The following is a 15372-nucleotide window of genomic DNA, read 5'->3' as shown; positions in this document are numbered from 1 at the left end:
CCCACCTTGGCTTCCCAAAGTGCTGGGATTACAGGCATGAGCAACTGCGCCTGTAATTTTTATTTTTTTTAAACAAGAGCAAAATAGATAAATCTGCACATCCTTTCTTTGCTATGTTCACCCTCAATGAGGCAGGAAAATGAGAGCCAGAACTACAAAGCCAGGGAGGGGCCGCCCTTGGATGACAGGGCAATAAGTGAGTCGTCCGCTGCAACTGCTAAGAGCACATATCTCAGATTCTTGTATTATGAGAACTGACAAATGGGAGCCACTGACCACAGTTAACATCTTTCTGATTTAGGAGGCATGCTCTTCCTGAGCTGGAACTCTGGTCCAAGTGGCCAGGCGAGCACAGATGGCATGAGAAGCGAAGGCATCTCCAAGGACCCTCCAGGGCCAGCCTTGCGGCCTGATGGAAAGTGTCCATGAGGCAGAGAAGGCTCCTAAAGCAACACCTGACCAGCTTCCCCTCTGCAGAGCTGACAGCATGTGTCGGGAGGACAGGGCCAAGCTAGCGGGTGGAGGCCCTGGATTCCAGATCATAGGAATCTGCAAAGCTCTTCAGTGAGATGGCACAGCAGCCTGACTCAGCCACTCTACGGAACCAGATGTCCAATGGCGTAGAGGTGCTGGGAGCTCAGGACAAGCTTGAGAGCACAACCTCCTGCCCGTGCTAAGTGCCCAGAGGTGGGGGCCGCAGTGAGCTATAATTGCACCACTGCACTCCAGCCTGGGTAACAGAGTGAGGCCCTGTCTCTAAAATAAATAAATAAAAATAAAATAAAAGATTTCTGCTTTGGATAACAGCATGGTTGTCACGGGGGAAAAGTTCTAAATTATTAACAAGTAAATCTCAGGATGACAATATTGGGGATGGAAATTTATATATTTGTGTAAAGAATTTGAAAAAGAATGGACATTTCTTGTTCTTTTTGGTGTTGTGTCTTATCTGTGTCACACAGACCAACAAAATTCAAGTATTTTTGAACCAACCAGAGATGGGTAAACTATTTGTCTTCTGGTGATCGTGATGCGCTTGGAAACAAACGCAGGGGGTGAAGAGAGACGCCCAACAGCAACAGATACACGAGGAAGGAGCACAGAGGAGGAAGCCGTGCTGCCTCCAACAGCTGCTTCCACAGCCTCTGAGCAAAGACCTGGCCGGTGCCCTAGCCAAGGAAGATAGCAGGAATACGAGGCCACGGCCACGGCAGAGCAGGCTTCCCGCCCAGGAAGCGCGGATACTCTGTGTTCTCGTGAGCGCTCTCCGCTCGCAGCTGCCCAGCATCGTGGATGGTGGGAGGGAAGGAGAATTCTTTAAGAGAACAACCTCCTCCCCTTCGTCATCATCTGTTAGAATGAGGAACATACTGGCCACCATCCATTGTTCAGAAAACGAAGGAATAAAGACAGTTTTTTTTCTAGACATTGACACATCGAGGGACACCTGCACATGACACATTTCACCCTCAATGTGGCAAATCTGCCGACACACTGGGCTGTTGTGCAAGGCATATACAGACTGGAAAAGCAAGGGGCTAATTTTTATGCTTGGGTGTTACTTGAGATGTTTAGATTTTTTTTTTTTTCCTTTGGGAAGGAATCTCGCTCTGTTGCCTATGCTGGAATGCAAATGGCGTGATCACGGCTCACTGCAACCTCCACCAACTAGGTTCCAGCAATTCTCCTGCCTCAGCCTCCCAAGTAGTTGGGATTACAGGCACCCACCACTATGCCTGACTAGTTTTTGTATTTTTAGTAGAGATGGGGTTTCCTCATGTTGGCCAGGCTGGTCTCGAACTCCTGACCTCAGGCGATCTGCCCACCTTGGCCTCCCAAAGTGCTAGGATTAAAGGCATGAGTCACCGTGCCCGGCTGAGATGTTTAGCTTCTTGAAGCCACAGACTAACTGCACTTAAATAATTTTTAAAACATGAGACTCTGATTAAATGGTAAAGTTTATAACATCAAGCATATGGTTAAGAAAAGATTCCTGGGCCACATGCGGTGGCTCATGCCTTTAATCCAGCACTTTGAGAGGCTAAGGTAGAAGGATCACTTGACCCCAGAGTTGGAGGCTGCAGTGAGCTATGATTGTGCCATTGCATGATGGGCAACAGAGTGAGACCCTGTCTCTCAAATAAATAAATAAATATAAAAGATTTCAGCTTTGGATAACAGCAGGGTTGTTATGGGGGAAGTTCTAAATTATTAACAAGTAAATATCAGGATGACAATATTGGGGATGGAAATTTACATATTTGTGTCAAGAATTTGAACAAGAATGTACATTTCTTGCTCTTTTTGGTGTTGTATCTTATCTGTGTTACATAGATCGACAAACGCAAATATTTTTTAACCAATTAGAGATGGGTAAATTGTTTATCTTCTGGTGACCTTCTTAATTGCACCTGGAAACAAACCCAGGGGTGAAGACAGAAGTGCCATGCCACCAAGCAAACAAGACAAAGCAAATATCCCTTTACTGCCGCATAAATCCCACTGTCAAACAGCAGACTGCATGCTGCTAGAGGGCAGGGCATAGCTCTCATCTCTGCAGGTCCTGATGGGTCAGCACTTGGTGATTCAACTGAATGCAATCTCGTTGCCACACACCATCATTTCTACAGAGAAATGTCTTCCAAATTCCATACGACTGGGCTACAAATCAACTTTGCTGCCTGAAATATTTTTGGTGAGTAGGTACAAGAAAAAATAACAGGATAGAGTGGGGAACAAATGAATTTGGGAACGGAAGCAACTGCCAGCTGGCAAGTACCTGTATCAGGTAAAAGCAGGGGCAGCTGCCAAACACCCTTCATGAACACATGATTTCAGACAGGAACTTTGAGGAGAAAAGAGGCAGAATTCGCCCTAATTCTCAGTGTGTGACTGTGTTTGTCACTCACGTTACTCTCCCTTTAAGACCTTTTCTTTGCTGGGTGAGGTACCTCGCACCTGTAATCCCAGCAATTTTGGAGGCTGAGGTGGGCGAATCACCTGAGGTCAGGAGTTCAAGACCAGCCTGACCAACATGGTGAAAGCCCATCTCTACTAAAAATATAAAAATTAGTCAGTTGTTATGGTGGGTGCCTGTAGACCCAGCTACTTGGGAGGCTGAGACAGGAGAATAGCTTGAACCTGGGAGGTGGAGGTTGCATGAGCTGAGATCATGCCATTGCACTCCAGCCTGAAGCAACAAGAGTGAAACTGCACCTCAAAAAAAAAAGATCTTTTCTCCAAGGTAGTTTGGGACTGACTGCTCCAGTGGGCAGAGGATGATGGCACATCAGGAGGGGGCAGCCTGAGCAGACAAGGGCAGTCCTCGATGCCAGAAGGTGAAAGCCAACAGTCCAGAACCAGGCTGGGCGCAGTGGCTCACGCCCGCAATCCCAGCATTATGGGAGGCTGAGGTGGGCAGAACATTTGAGGTCATGAGTTCCAGATCAGCCTGGCCAACATGATGAAACCCCATCTCTACTAAAAATACAAAAATCGAGTCTGGGCATGGTGGTGCACACCTGCAGTCCCAGCTACTCGGGAGGCTGAGGCTGGAGAATCGCTTGGACTGAGACGGCGGAGGTTGTAGTGGGCTGTGATCATGCCACTGCACTCCAGCCTGGGCCACAGAGCGAGACTCCCATCTCATAAAAAAAAAATCAAAAACTAAACTGAAATACTGCATTTACTCTAAACACAGACTCAGGGCAAAGAACAGAAAGAAAGACTTTGTTACATGATCTCTCAGAACTCCTCTAGCTCAGATCACGGGTGCTATTAACTCAGCTTTCTTTGCTATTCCTGACACAACAATACCCCACTGGCTTATTAAGTTTACACCAGTAAATAAAAGTTAAGCTCCATGTAAACCGCACAGCCTCACTAGAGTGTCCCAGGAGCCATCAGAGACCTCTGTGGACAGATGCGGTCCTTCTCAGAGCCCACACTTAACTCATGCTCTTTATACAACACTAGGTTGAGAATTTAAAATAACTGGATTTACTACTGTGAGACTCACCACCAGCCCACTCATGGAAAATTCCACTTTGCAGGAAACACTTTACACTGATTTAGAGCAAGTATTCCTGGTGAAGGGAAGGACTCCACAGACTTAAAAAAAAAAAACTTCAGAAACCTTTCATCTTGTTTTTAAAACAATCAAACTGCAGATTTTCCTTACCAAAGAAGAGGAAAAAAAAAGGCGTAACCAAGTGGAACTGAAAACTAAGACAGGAGCTGTCTTGTGGGCGTGGGGCCTGCAGTAATCAATCTTCATGCTCTCATGAAACAGAAAAGAATTTTCCCTTGCCTGAGCCCCGAGGACGTGCCAAGAAGCAGTTTCTGCTAAGAGGGTGGAGGAAACTGTGAAGCCCTCACCCTGCTAGGAAGCCCACGTTCAGGGTGCTTGTTCATCTCCATGGATGTCTGTGTGACCTCTCCTCTCTGTCCTTCACACATGACCCCTCCAGTGGGTGTGATGGTGACACATCAGGAGGGAGCAGCCTGGGGGGACAGGGGCAGTTCTCAATGCAAGAAGATAAAAGCCAGCAGTCCAGAACCAAGCCGGGCACGGTGGCTCACGCCTGCAATCTCAGCATTTTGGGAGGCCGAGGTGGGCAGATCACTTGAGGTCAGGAGTTCCAGATCAGCCTGGCCAACATGATGAAACCCCATCTCTACTAAAAGTACAAAAATTAGCCGGGCGTGGTGGCACACACCTGTAGTCCTAGCTACTCGGGAGGGTGAGGCAGGAGAATCGCTTGGACTGAGGCGGCAGAGGTTGCAGTGAGCCGAGATTGCTCCACTTCACTCTAGCATGGGCGACAGAGTGAGATTGTCTCAAAAGAAAGAAAGAAAGAAAGAAATCAGAAACCAAACACCAAACTGAAAATACTGAATTTACTCTAAATACAAGTCTTGTTATCAGCTCCAGCATGGAATCAGAGAGCAGGAATCCCGGCTGGGCTCTGTGCCAGGGTAAACTAGAGGATTCATTAGCTTGCCTGTGCCTCAGTTTCCCGTCTTGAGAGGCACCTGCCACTCTGTCCTAGAGTTATGCCTGCAAGAAGAACTGGAGCTCTGCATACAAGAGCTGCACCTGGCCCCTCAGTGTAAACAGTGCCGTCAGACACCTGTGTTCAGGCCTAGATGCTCAGGTCACAGCCGGTCTTCCTGTCTTTGAGGGACTCCCACCAAGAAGTGGGAGGAAGCAATGCTTCCCTGCCAGCTGGCTACGGAATCAAACTGCAACTGAGTTTCTAAGGGTTTGTGATACTGCAGAGCAGAGAAGAGGCGAGATTTCTTTTCTTTTCTTTTTTTTTTTTGAGATGGAGTCTCAATCTGTAGCCCAGGCTGGAATGCAATGGCATAATCTTGGCTCACTTCAGCCTCCACCTCCTGGGTTCAAGTAATTCTCCTGCCTCAGCCTCCCAAGTTCAAGTCATTCTCCTGCCTCAGCCTCCTGAGTAGCTGGGTCTACAGGCACATGCCACCAGATCTGGCTAATTTTTTTATTTTTTTATTTTTAGTAGAGACGGGGTTTTACCATGTTGGCCAGGATGGTCTTGATCTCCTGACCTCGTGATCTGCCCGCCCCAGCCTCCCAAAATGCTGGGATTACAGGCATGAGCCACCGCGCCTGGCCGAGATTTCTTTCACACAATGAGAGAGAAAGATGACATTTCTACACAGCAGTGGCCTTTTCAGAGATGCTAAACAGAACTTAAAGATGAGGAAAAAGAAAATTAAGCTTCTGGTGTTGTTAGAACCTCAGACACACATTTCAGGGGAGAATGTGGACTTAGTAAGAATGACATGAAGACAAGGAGGTGATACTGAATGTGCCTGGTCAGGTCGTCTTCCTGTCAGTAGTGGAATTTGCAGCAGCAGGAGTGTTAAAAAAGAAAAAAATCAGAGAATGAGGGACTTTACTGTGTGCATCTTAATAAACAGCGGTTGCCTCACCCAGGATTCTAGTATTGCAATCCTGATTGTGGGCAAGTAAAAATCAGGTTGAAATCCAGGATCGTTCCCTACGGTTTGTCTTCCGCCCAAAGCCGTGGGAGATGAGCAGAAGGCTCTCGGGACGGCTCCAATCTTTTCTGTTGGTATAGCCTCCTCCCTTGGTCTCTATTATCCTTCACCTAGAGCCGTCATTCATGAAGAATGTATTGCCTCTAGCAATAGATCAGGATGGCAAAAAGATAATTATATTAAAAATGTGATCAAGGCCAGGCACGGTGGCTCATGCCTGTAATCCCAGCACTTTGGGAGGCTGAGGCCAGCAGATCACCTGAGGTCAGGAGTTTGAGACCAGCCTGGCCAACATGGTGAAACCCTGTCTCTACTAAAATATAAAAGTTAGCCAGGCATGGTGGCATGCACCTATAATCCCAGCATGGGATTTGGGGAGGCTGAGGCAGGAGAATCACTGGAACCTGAGAGGCGGAGATTGCAGTGAGCTGAGATCGTGCTACTGCACTCCAGCCTATGCAACACAGTGAGACTCCGTCTCCAAAAAAAAAAAAAAAAAAGAAAGGATCGCCAAAGAGCAGCTTACCCTGACTTTCCCAGTAGCCTCGAATTTCACCACAGGCATGAGAAGTCCCCATGAAAGCACCATACTGGTATGTAATTACCATTCTCATCTGGGCCAGGACTGCTGTTCAAATGCTCCCAAAGCCAAACACGGAGGAGTGAGGCTAAGGAACAGGGAGGGAGGAGCAGGCGGCAGCTGGGCTTCTGAAATGTGGGAGTGCCTTGGAACTCGGCGGGATGGAAGAAGTCATCCGTGCCGAGGAAGGCATTTCAGAGCAATTGTGGCCACAAATGGCCCTGCTGTGTGGCCCTTCTCGGGCCTCCCAAGGGAGCCTACCTGGTGTGTGACCACCACGTGATGTCTACTCTGTACTTACGCCAAGCTTTTCTTCTGAAATCTGATTAAGAAGACTGCTAGAGTCATTCCAGGATTTTGGGTTTTCAATAATTACAAAGAAAAAATGGAGCTACACAATGCGCCATCACCCTCTTTCCCATCATGACAAAGCGGTCCCAGGTCAGAAAGTGTGACCTCCAGCCCACGTCAAGTGTTTAAAGAAGCAATTCCAGAGGAAGACAAGTGTCTTAAAAACACTGTGTTCAGAGTGACTCTGTGGGACCGCATGTGTGGGACGGGGATCCTCGAAGCCAGGCCGGGATTGTGGCCCACGTACACGGAGTCAGGTCCATGAAGAGGAGCAGGTCCTCCAAGTCTCCCAACCTGAGGGGGGGCCTGTCCTCTCCAACACAGGGGGCCTGGCTGCAGCCCACAGTGTGCTCTCTGTGGGCTGTCACCGAGGAGCTGTTGAGAAAGAGAAAATTCTCATCTGAATGTTCCGCCTCCTCCTCTGTGCCCTGTATGACAGTTTCTCAGTTACATAAAACCCCGTTTCGACACTAACAGTCGAAGAGGGTGAGAACAATGATGTAATGCTTATAGTCATGGACCAAAATATGGTATTTAAGTGAGAAACAAATAAAAATCAAGCTCTGTTGGGGAGCCACCACATCGAGGACTGAAGATGAAAGAACTAGGAACAGAAGCACTATGGGGAAAGAGGAAAGAATCGAGGTAACTCTGAAGACAGAAGCTGGGGAGCCCGTCGGCCAAATCCTTCTTCCTGTCTGTTTGGTGTGAAGATGAGAAAGATGATGGCCGGTATCCTCGACACATGGATATTTACACACTTGAAGGATACTAACTCACAAGTCTATAGAAATGTACAATGTTGAAACCAGAAAGAAATCACAGGAGATGTTAAGCCCAGCACATTTATTTTACATACAAGAAACTGAGAATCCCCAAGTTTAAGTGAAAGGTGCAGGCCTCCTTCACATCTAACCAATGGCAGAGAGAGGAGGCCACTTGGTGCAGCGACTGCCACCAACTATGAGCTGGGCAGCTTTGAGGATGGAGGTCCTCACCCCAACACTTTGCTGCATAACCCCTGGTTTCCAAGAGTTCATCATAATCCCAAGCCCCACATCGACTTCTAGAAGTGCAGTGATCCTTGGATTAACACCAATCCTCTAACTCAGTGAAAAAATACACTCAGAACGCTGACCAACTGTTCTCTATCTCCTTTTAGAGAAGAACAAGACGAAACATGTTTAAACTATTTTAGGCAAATTAAGGCTGAGCTAGACCAAAGACGTCTATCGAGGCTTTGCAGGCAACACTGCAACTAAGTTCCGGAAGGAAATGAACGATTCCTTCCCTGACGGCCTCAGGAACGTAACAGCCCAACTAAAGCACCAGTGTGCACTTCTGCTTCCAGACAGAACAACGGATCAGCCGTAAATGTTCCTTCTCATTTCTGAGTGACATCCATAATGGAATTGTGTGGCTGTGGCTCTGCACTCCACCCAAAATACTGCTGGGTGATGAACTGTGACTGAACAAGGCTCAATAAAGAACATTCTCAATGGCGGGCTCGGTGGCTCACGCCTGTAATCCCAGAACTTTGGGAGGCCGAAGCGGGCGGATCACGAGGTCAAGAGATTGAGACCAGCCTGGCCAACATGGTGACACCCTGTCTCTAGTAAAAAATACAAAAATAAGTTGGGAGTGGTGGCACGCACCTGTAGTCCCAGCTACTCGGGAGGCTGAGCCAGGAGAACTGCTTGAACCCAGGAGGCGGAGACTGCAGTGAGCCGAGATTGCACCACTGCACTCCAGCCTGGTGCCTGGTGACAGAGAAAGACTCTGTCTCAAAACAAACAAACAAACAAAAACAAAACAAAACACACACAAAAACCATTCTCAACTAGCCATAGTGGCTAACATCTGTAATCTCAGCACTTTGGGAGGATGAGGCAGGAGGATCACTTGAGCCCAGGGGTTTGAGACCAGCCTGAGCAACAAAGTCAGACCCTGTATCTACAAAAAAGTTTTAAAAATTAGCCAGGTGTGGTGGTGAGCACCTGTAGTCCCAGCTCTGCAAGAGGCTGAGGTGAGAGGGGGAGGTGGGGTCGAGGCTGCAGTGAGCTATGATCATGCCACTGCACTCCAGCCTGGGGGACAGAGCGAGACCCTGTCTCTTAAAAAAAGAAAAGATAAAGATAGAAAACAGGCCGTCCTCCACCAAATAGTTTATCATCGCCTGTCTCACCAATTACATGACTGATATGGATGTTTTCTGTGACTTACTACTGATGTTCACTGATTCAGATATTTTAATTAATGCAGCTAAGCAGCAATACATAATTTTACTAACTTCCTTAGCTGACTTTTATCTCTTACTGCCGACACTAAGGGGAATGTTACTGGTCAATACCATACTGAGAACCATCGTGGTATCTCGAGGAGCCACTTTCTACCAGATGGTCCATCTGGTGATCACCAAGCCCAACTGTGCCAGTCCCCTATCCAAGCCCCGGGAGTCTGTTCATTTCTCCCAGAGCCTCCAGGAAGCAGCCCGTGGCTCTGGGCCTCTGCTTCCCCCGCCTGCTCTGCACCTGTCACTCTCTTTACTTTTGTTTAAGTCCTACCCTTCCTTCAAATCTACATCCTCCAGAAGTTTTCCCCTGGTCATTCCAACCCTTGATGATCCCTCTCGTTGCTGTATTTTTTAGAGACGGAGTTTCACTCTGTTGCCAGGCCGGAGTACAGTGGTGTGCTCATAGTTCACTGTTACCTCAAACTCCTGGGCTCAAGTGATCCTCCTGCCTCAGCCTCCCGAATAGCTGGAAATAGAGGTGTGTGCCACCCCATCCAGCTATTTTTTTTTTTTTTTTTGAGATGGAGTCTCACTCCGTCACTCAGGCTGGAGTGCAGTGGTGTGATCTTGGCTCATTGTAACCTCTGCCTCCTGGATTCAAGCAATTCTCTGCCTCAGCATCCTGAGTAGGTGGGATTACGGGTGCCCACCACCACGTGGGCCCAGTTAATTTTTTTTTGTTTTTTTTTTAGTAGAGATGGGGTTTCACCATCTTGCCCAGGTTGGTCTTGAACTCCTGACCTCATGATCCACCCACCTCGGCCTCCCAAATTGCTGGGATTACAGGTGTGAGTCATTGTGCCCAGCCTAATTTATTTTTAAAGAGACAGTGGTCTCACCATGTTGCCCAGGCTGGTCTCGAACTCCTGGGCTCAGTGATCCTCTCACCTGGCCTCCCCAAGGTGCTGGGATTACAGGCATGAGCCACTGTGCCCAGCCTTCACACCTGTATTGTAATGCTGCTCCCAAAATATACTGCCTCACACAAATCTGTATGGCCCATCTGCCACAATCTACTGGAGAACCTGCTGGTGTTAGCAGAGCCAGCCCTATGAGCCGTCCACAACTCAGTGACGTGGATGGGGATGCCCAGCGTCTCTTGCTATCAGTGAAGTGATGTGGTGCCTCCACAGGCCACGGTCCTTGTAAAGGGTGCGCACAATCCAGGCCAACACCACATATAAAAGGGTGAAGTTCAAAGCGCTTACAGTCCTGCTGCCTTCTCCTAAGGCACCCTGTGCAATGGGATACTTCAAAAAAGAGCACCGTTTTTGGTTTCTTCATTATTAGAGAGCTCATTTAAATTGAAGTAATAGCTTCATGTTGGCAGAATTAACTATTCAGCTCCCAATAGTCATTTAGATAGGGCACGGTGGCTCACGGCTGTAGTCCCAGCACTTTGGGAGGCTGAGGTGGGGGGATCACCTGAGGTTAGGAGTTCGAGACCAGCCTGGCAAACATGGTGAAACCCCATCTCTATGAAAAATTCAAAAATTAGCCAGGTGTGGTGGCATGCGCCTGTAATCTCAGCTACTCAGGAGGCTGAGCAGGAGAATCACTTGAACCTGGGGGGCGGAGGTTGCAGTGAGCCAAGATCACACCACTGTACTCCAGCCTGAGCAGCAAGAGCAAAACTCCATCTCAGAAAAAAAAAAAATAATAATAATAATAAAATGGTGATTCACAAATTGAAGCCAACACTTCTATCTATCGAAAGTCTGAACTCAAGCTATAAACTTATAGATTGCCCTGGGGGGAATGGAAACTTTTCCTCATCTACATTCACACATTTCTTTCTAAATAAAAAGACACCATGCTAGGCTGGGAAGAGACAGCAACTCTCTGCCCATGGCTTGGGCCCAGGGGACAGTGTGGTTCCTGAATCAGAAGTGCTAGCTCTCTCTCCCTCCTCCCTCACGGCTGCCGAGTAGGGCTGGGCTCTGCCCTGTTCCAATGGAAAACGTTACAGCAGGGATGAAGCTGCAGTTTCTGTGCTTAAGATTCAAAATGGTGTTCCAAGGGCCTCGCGGGGAGAATCCACAGCTGGGGAAGAGGTGGGTGGCTGGGGCCAGCCCCAGGGTGGGCATCATGCTGGTGCACTCGTACCAACACCGTTTCGCCTTCTTCCTGTCATTTCTCTAACTGCAGGGCTGCATACACTTAATTAATAGTCCAACTGGAGCTGGGTGCAGTGGCTCACACCTGTAATCCCAGCACTTTGGGAGGCCAAGGCGGGTGGATCACTGAGGTCAGGAGTTTGAGACCAGCCTGACCAACATGGAGAAACTACTAAAAATACAAAATTAGGCCTGGTGTGGTGGCTCACGCCTGTAATCCCAGCTACTTGGGGGGCTGAGGCATGAGAATTGCTTGAACCCAGGAGGTGGAGGTTGTGGTGAGCCAAGGTTGCACTTCGGATGCTTCGGATGCTTAGTACAAAGAACTAGGGGTTGCGATTTCAGGAAAAACTTGAATGCCTGGCATCGCATCGCAGTACAGATCAGGGTTGGACTGATGGATGAGAGTGACTTGGTCAAGGTCTGAACCGGGTTCCTCCATCAATGTTTCTATCTCGATATTTGGAATGTTTTCTTGTGTCTGTAGCTTACTGTTATCTCAGTGTGTCACTGTAAATCACTCAGAAACAGATGTATGCAGTATCTCTGGAAATGGAATCTGGGACATCCAAATTAACTCCCAGCCTCCAGTCAGGCCCACAACCAAATCAAATGGGATTTCTACCCAACTGTGCAAAAGTTTTCAGGGGAAATCACTTCCCGCTATGAATAACTGATTCCAGTGTCCCTCAATGTTTTTATTCTTTCCCCCAAGGGAATTGAAGGCAGCTGTGATCACATGTCAAGCTCAAATGCTTTGGATGACTGAGTTGACACGTGGTGACGACATCACACACGCACAGGCACGTGTGTGCACACGCAGTCCTTACCAACAGAGCCCGTAGTTCCACAGGCAGTGGACACCACACACGCACAGGCACGCATGTGCACACGTACCGTCCTTACCAACAGAGCCCAGAGTTCCACAGGCAGTGGACATCACACACGCACAGGCACGCGTGTGCACACGCACCGTCCTTACCAACATAGCCCGGAGTTCCACAGGCAGTGGACATCACGTCTCCTTTGCCCTCCATTTTTGACAATCCAAAGTCACTGATCATTATTTTGGATTCCTCATCTTGACTGTAGTACAGGAGATTTTCGGGCTACAAAGAAAATAAGAAAAAAACATTACCAACTATGTGTAAAGCTGGGTTAATTGTGGAAGACTCACTCAACTGCAAAACCTACTCATGACGTCAGGATGTCTTTGACCTTCGGACACAGTAGATGCATCAACTAAAGCAGCGGCCAACAGAAACGGTGCAGAGAGCCCAGCACGGTGTCCGGCACAGACAGGCCTTCAATCAGTGTTAGTCCCTTTCCTTTACTAATATCTTGTCTGCTTCAAAAAACGACCAGGTCGCGCCCAGTGGTTCACACCTGCAATCCCAGCACTTTGGGAGGCCGAGGCAGGTGGATCACCTGAGGCTGGGAGTTCGAGACCAGCCTGACCAACATGGTGAAACCCTGTCTCTACTAAAAATACAAAATTACCCAGGCGTGGTGGTGGGTGCCTGTAATCCCAGCTACTCAGGAGGCTGAAGCAGGAGAATCGCTTGAGCCCGGGAGGTGCAGGTTGCAGTGAGCTGAGATCACGCTGCTGCATTCCAGCCTGGGCAAAAAGAGAGAAACTCCATCTCAAAACTAAAAAAATAAATTGACTGAGACCTGTCTCAGATGTTTTGGGTTCACAGAGTGACTAGACTTGTTTAGAAAAGTGGTTCTCAGCCTGTTGCATGGCAGAGTCACCTGTGAGGGTATTCACTGACCGGGCATCTTGTCCTTCAATGGGTCTGAGATGGGGCCGAGGGCTGTGGATTTCAGAACTCCACAGGTGGGATTCTGATATGTCACTATCAGATGAAGCAGTGAAGAAATTTTCAGAACTAACCAAGACTCCTTCCTAGACTGAACTTGAGGAAGGCTCCTCTGAGTCCCCTGCTCTCCTCGGCTTGACCTTGGCCTTGTCTATCCTGCCTCTGCTAGGCCTGAGCGGCCCGGCTTAGCAAGAGTCGGTTATGTCAGAGAATCCCGCCATCACTGGAATCCGATCTGTTCTTCATCCACCCCACCCGCCTGACAGGACTCCTGCTGAAGGCAGGCCAAGGCGATTGGGGTGATACAGGAACTAGAAAGAAATTATTTAAGCGGATAGTGTGCGTAAAAGAATCCTCAGCCAGGCTTCCCTTCTAACAAAAAGCAGCCCAAGACATTATTATTATTATTTTTTTAACAAAGAACAGCCTGAAAAGTCAAGCTGCAAACATAAATAAGCAAGCTGGAAGCTTTCATGGGTAAATGTGGCAGCTGTGCCAACAGGAAAGGCCACCTGGGGGCCAGGCATGTTCAGCATGGCCGCTCCATCCTCCCTTTCCTTTGTCAGCCACATGTATGGTACAGAAAGAGGCACCATGGGGCTGGCCAGGCAAAGAACCCATCAGCGTAACAGAAGATCGGGATGGGGGCAGCCAGCTTTTCACGCTCTATGCAAATGGCACACCTGGTCCACCCAATCTTTCATGCCCTATGTAAATTAGACATCACCTCCTCAAGCTCAGCTACTAAACCCCCTGCATTTCACCGCAGACTACAAGCCCACTCGGGACCCCTCTCTCTGCAGGAGAGAGCTCTGCTTTCTTTTGCGTATTAAATCTCTGCTCTAAACCTCACTCGCTGTGTGTCTGCAACCTTGATTTCCCTGGCATGAGACAACGAACCTTAGGTATCACCCCAGACAACAAGGCCACTTGAGGGATGGCGGTTAATCGTCACTGTGACATTAATTCTGTGGATGAAGCAGGAGACTAGAAGAAAATCAGCTGTGTGTGCTGAACAATGGTTTCAATGAGTTTGTTGTTGTTGTTTGAGACGGAGTCTCACTCTGTCGCCCAGGCTGGAGTGGAGTGGCACAATCTCGGCTCACTGCAACCTCCGCCTCCTGGGTTCAAACAATTCTCCTGCCTCAGCCTCCCGAGTAGCTAGGATTATAGGCGTGCACCACCACACCCGGCTAATTTTGTATTTTTAGTAGAGGCAAGGTTTCACCCTGTTGGCCAGGCTGGTCTCGTACTCCTGACCTCAGGAGATCCATCCACCTCGGCCTCCCAAAGTCTTGGGATTACAGGCGTAAGCCACGATTCCTGGCCCCACTGAGTTTTAAAAGAAGGTAAAGTGGCCAATCAGTTGAAACAAGAACACCATCACGCTTAGAAAATGGGCGGAATGCTCGAATCATCAAGTCCGTGTGGTTCATGCTTTCTCTGGATGTTTAGGGATTATCCTTTGCTAAACAGCAAGGATCCAATTATGGGTGCTGAGAGAGGACAAAGTTGTTTCTGATTGTTTATCTTCCTTGTCCCAGGACTTCTGTAGCTGCAGAGGTGGTAAGGAGCGGAGAGCAAGTGATTTCACGCTGCTAAACAAGGCGTAATCCAGGCAAGGGGTGGAGGCAAGGGGTGGCCAGAGCATCCATATGTCCCTCCTAGAAAAGGTTCATTTGGGTCAATAAAATGCTCCTTTGAAGACCAATTATGCCCAAGAGGGTTAAATTAACTGGTCATTCACAGTTTAGATCAATACTCTTAATTGGCCCAAAACTTAAGTAAAGACAGCAGGGCTTTTCCTGGGGGATGGGAGTGGGGGAGGAGGGAAGACGGTGGGGGAGAGGCAGGTTCAGGTATCACCTGAATGGGAGGCCCCAATCCCCAGCAGGAGGGCCGTGGGGTTGAGTGGCCTACATGGCATCATAATTCCTCCTGGTGTCCAAAGAGGTCTGGGACCCACTGGAAAAATTAAGTTTTCTGCATAATCATAGCATCTTTGCAAGACAACTGGTGGCCAATAACTGAGTTGGAATATCAACCCCAACCCTTTATAATAATCCATATAATAAACTCTCAAAAGATCTACAAAGACACATGCACACGTATGTTTACTGCAGCACTGTTCACAATAGCAAAGACTTGGACCCAACCCAAATGCCCATCACTGAC

At 48.3% G+C, this 15372-nt stretch overlaps 1 protein-coding gene across 1 annotated transcript in view; it reads right to left on the bottom strand.

Moving 5' to 3' along the window:
• CAMK1D (calcium/calmodulin dependent protein kinase ID) overlaps positions 1–15372 on the bottom strand; it is a 446292-nt gene that overhangs the window by 37912 nt on the left and 393008 nt on the right. The window contains exon 5 of the mRNA XM_012443436.3: positions 12357–12483. Coding sequence (XP_012298859.1) covers positions 12357–12483 — 127 coding nt within the window. The remainder of the gene's footprint in view (positions 1–12356; positions 12484–15372) is intronic.

The sequence above is a fragment of the Aotus nancymaae genome, unplaced genomic scaffold, assembly GCF_030222135.1.
Source record: "Aotus nancymaae isolate 86718 unplaced genomic scaffold, 86718_ANA_hifiasm-v0.15.2.pri h1tg000083l, whole genome shotgun sequence".
Classification (NCBI taxonomy): Eukaryota; Metazoa; Chordata; class Mammalia; order Primates; family Aotidae; genus Aotus; species Aotus nancymaae.
Note: the sequence above shows the minus strand (reverse complement) of the source record. Positions and strands in the feature narration are given on the sequence as shown.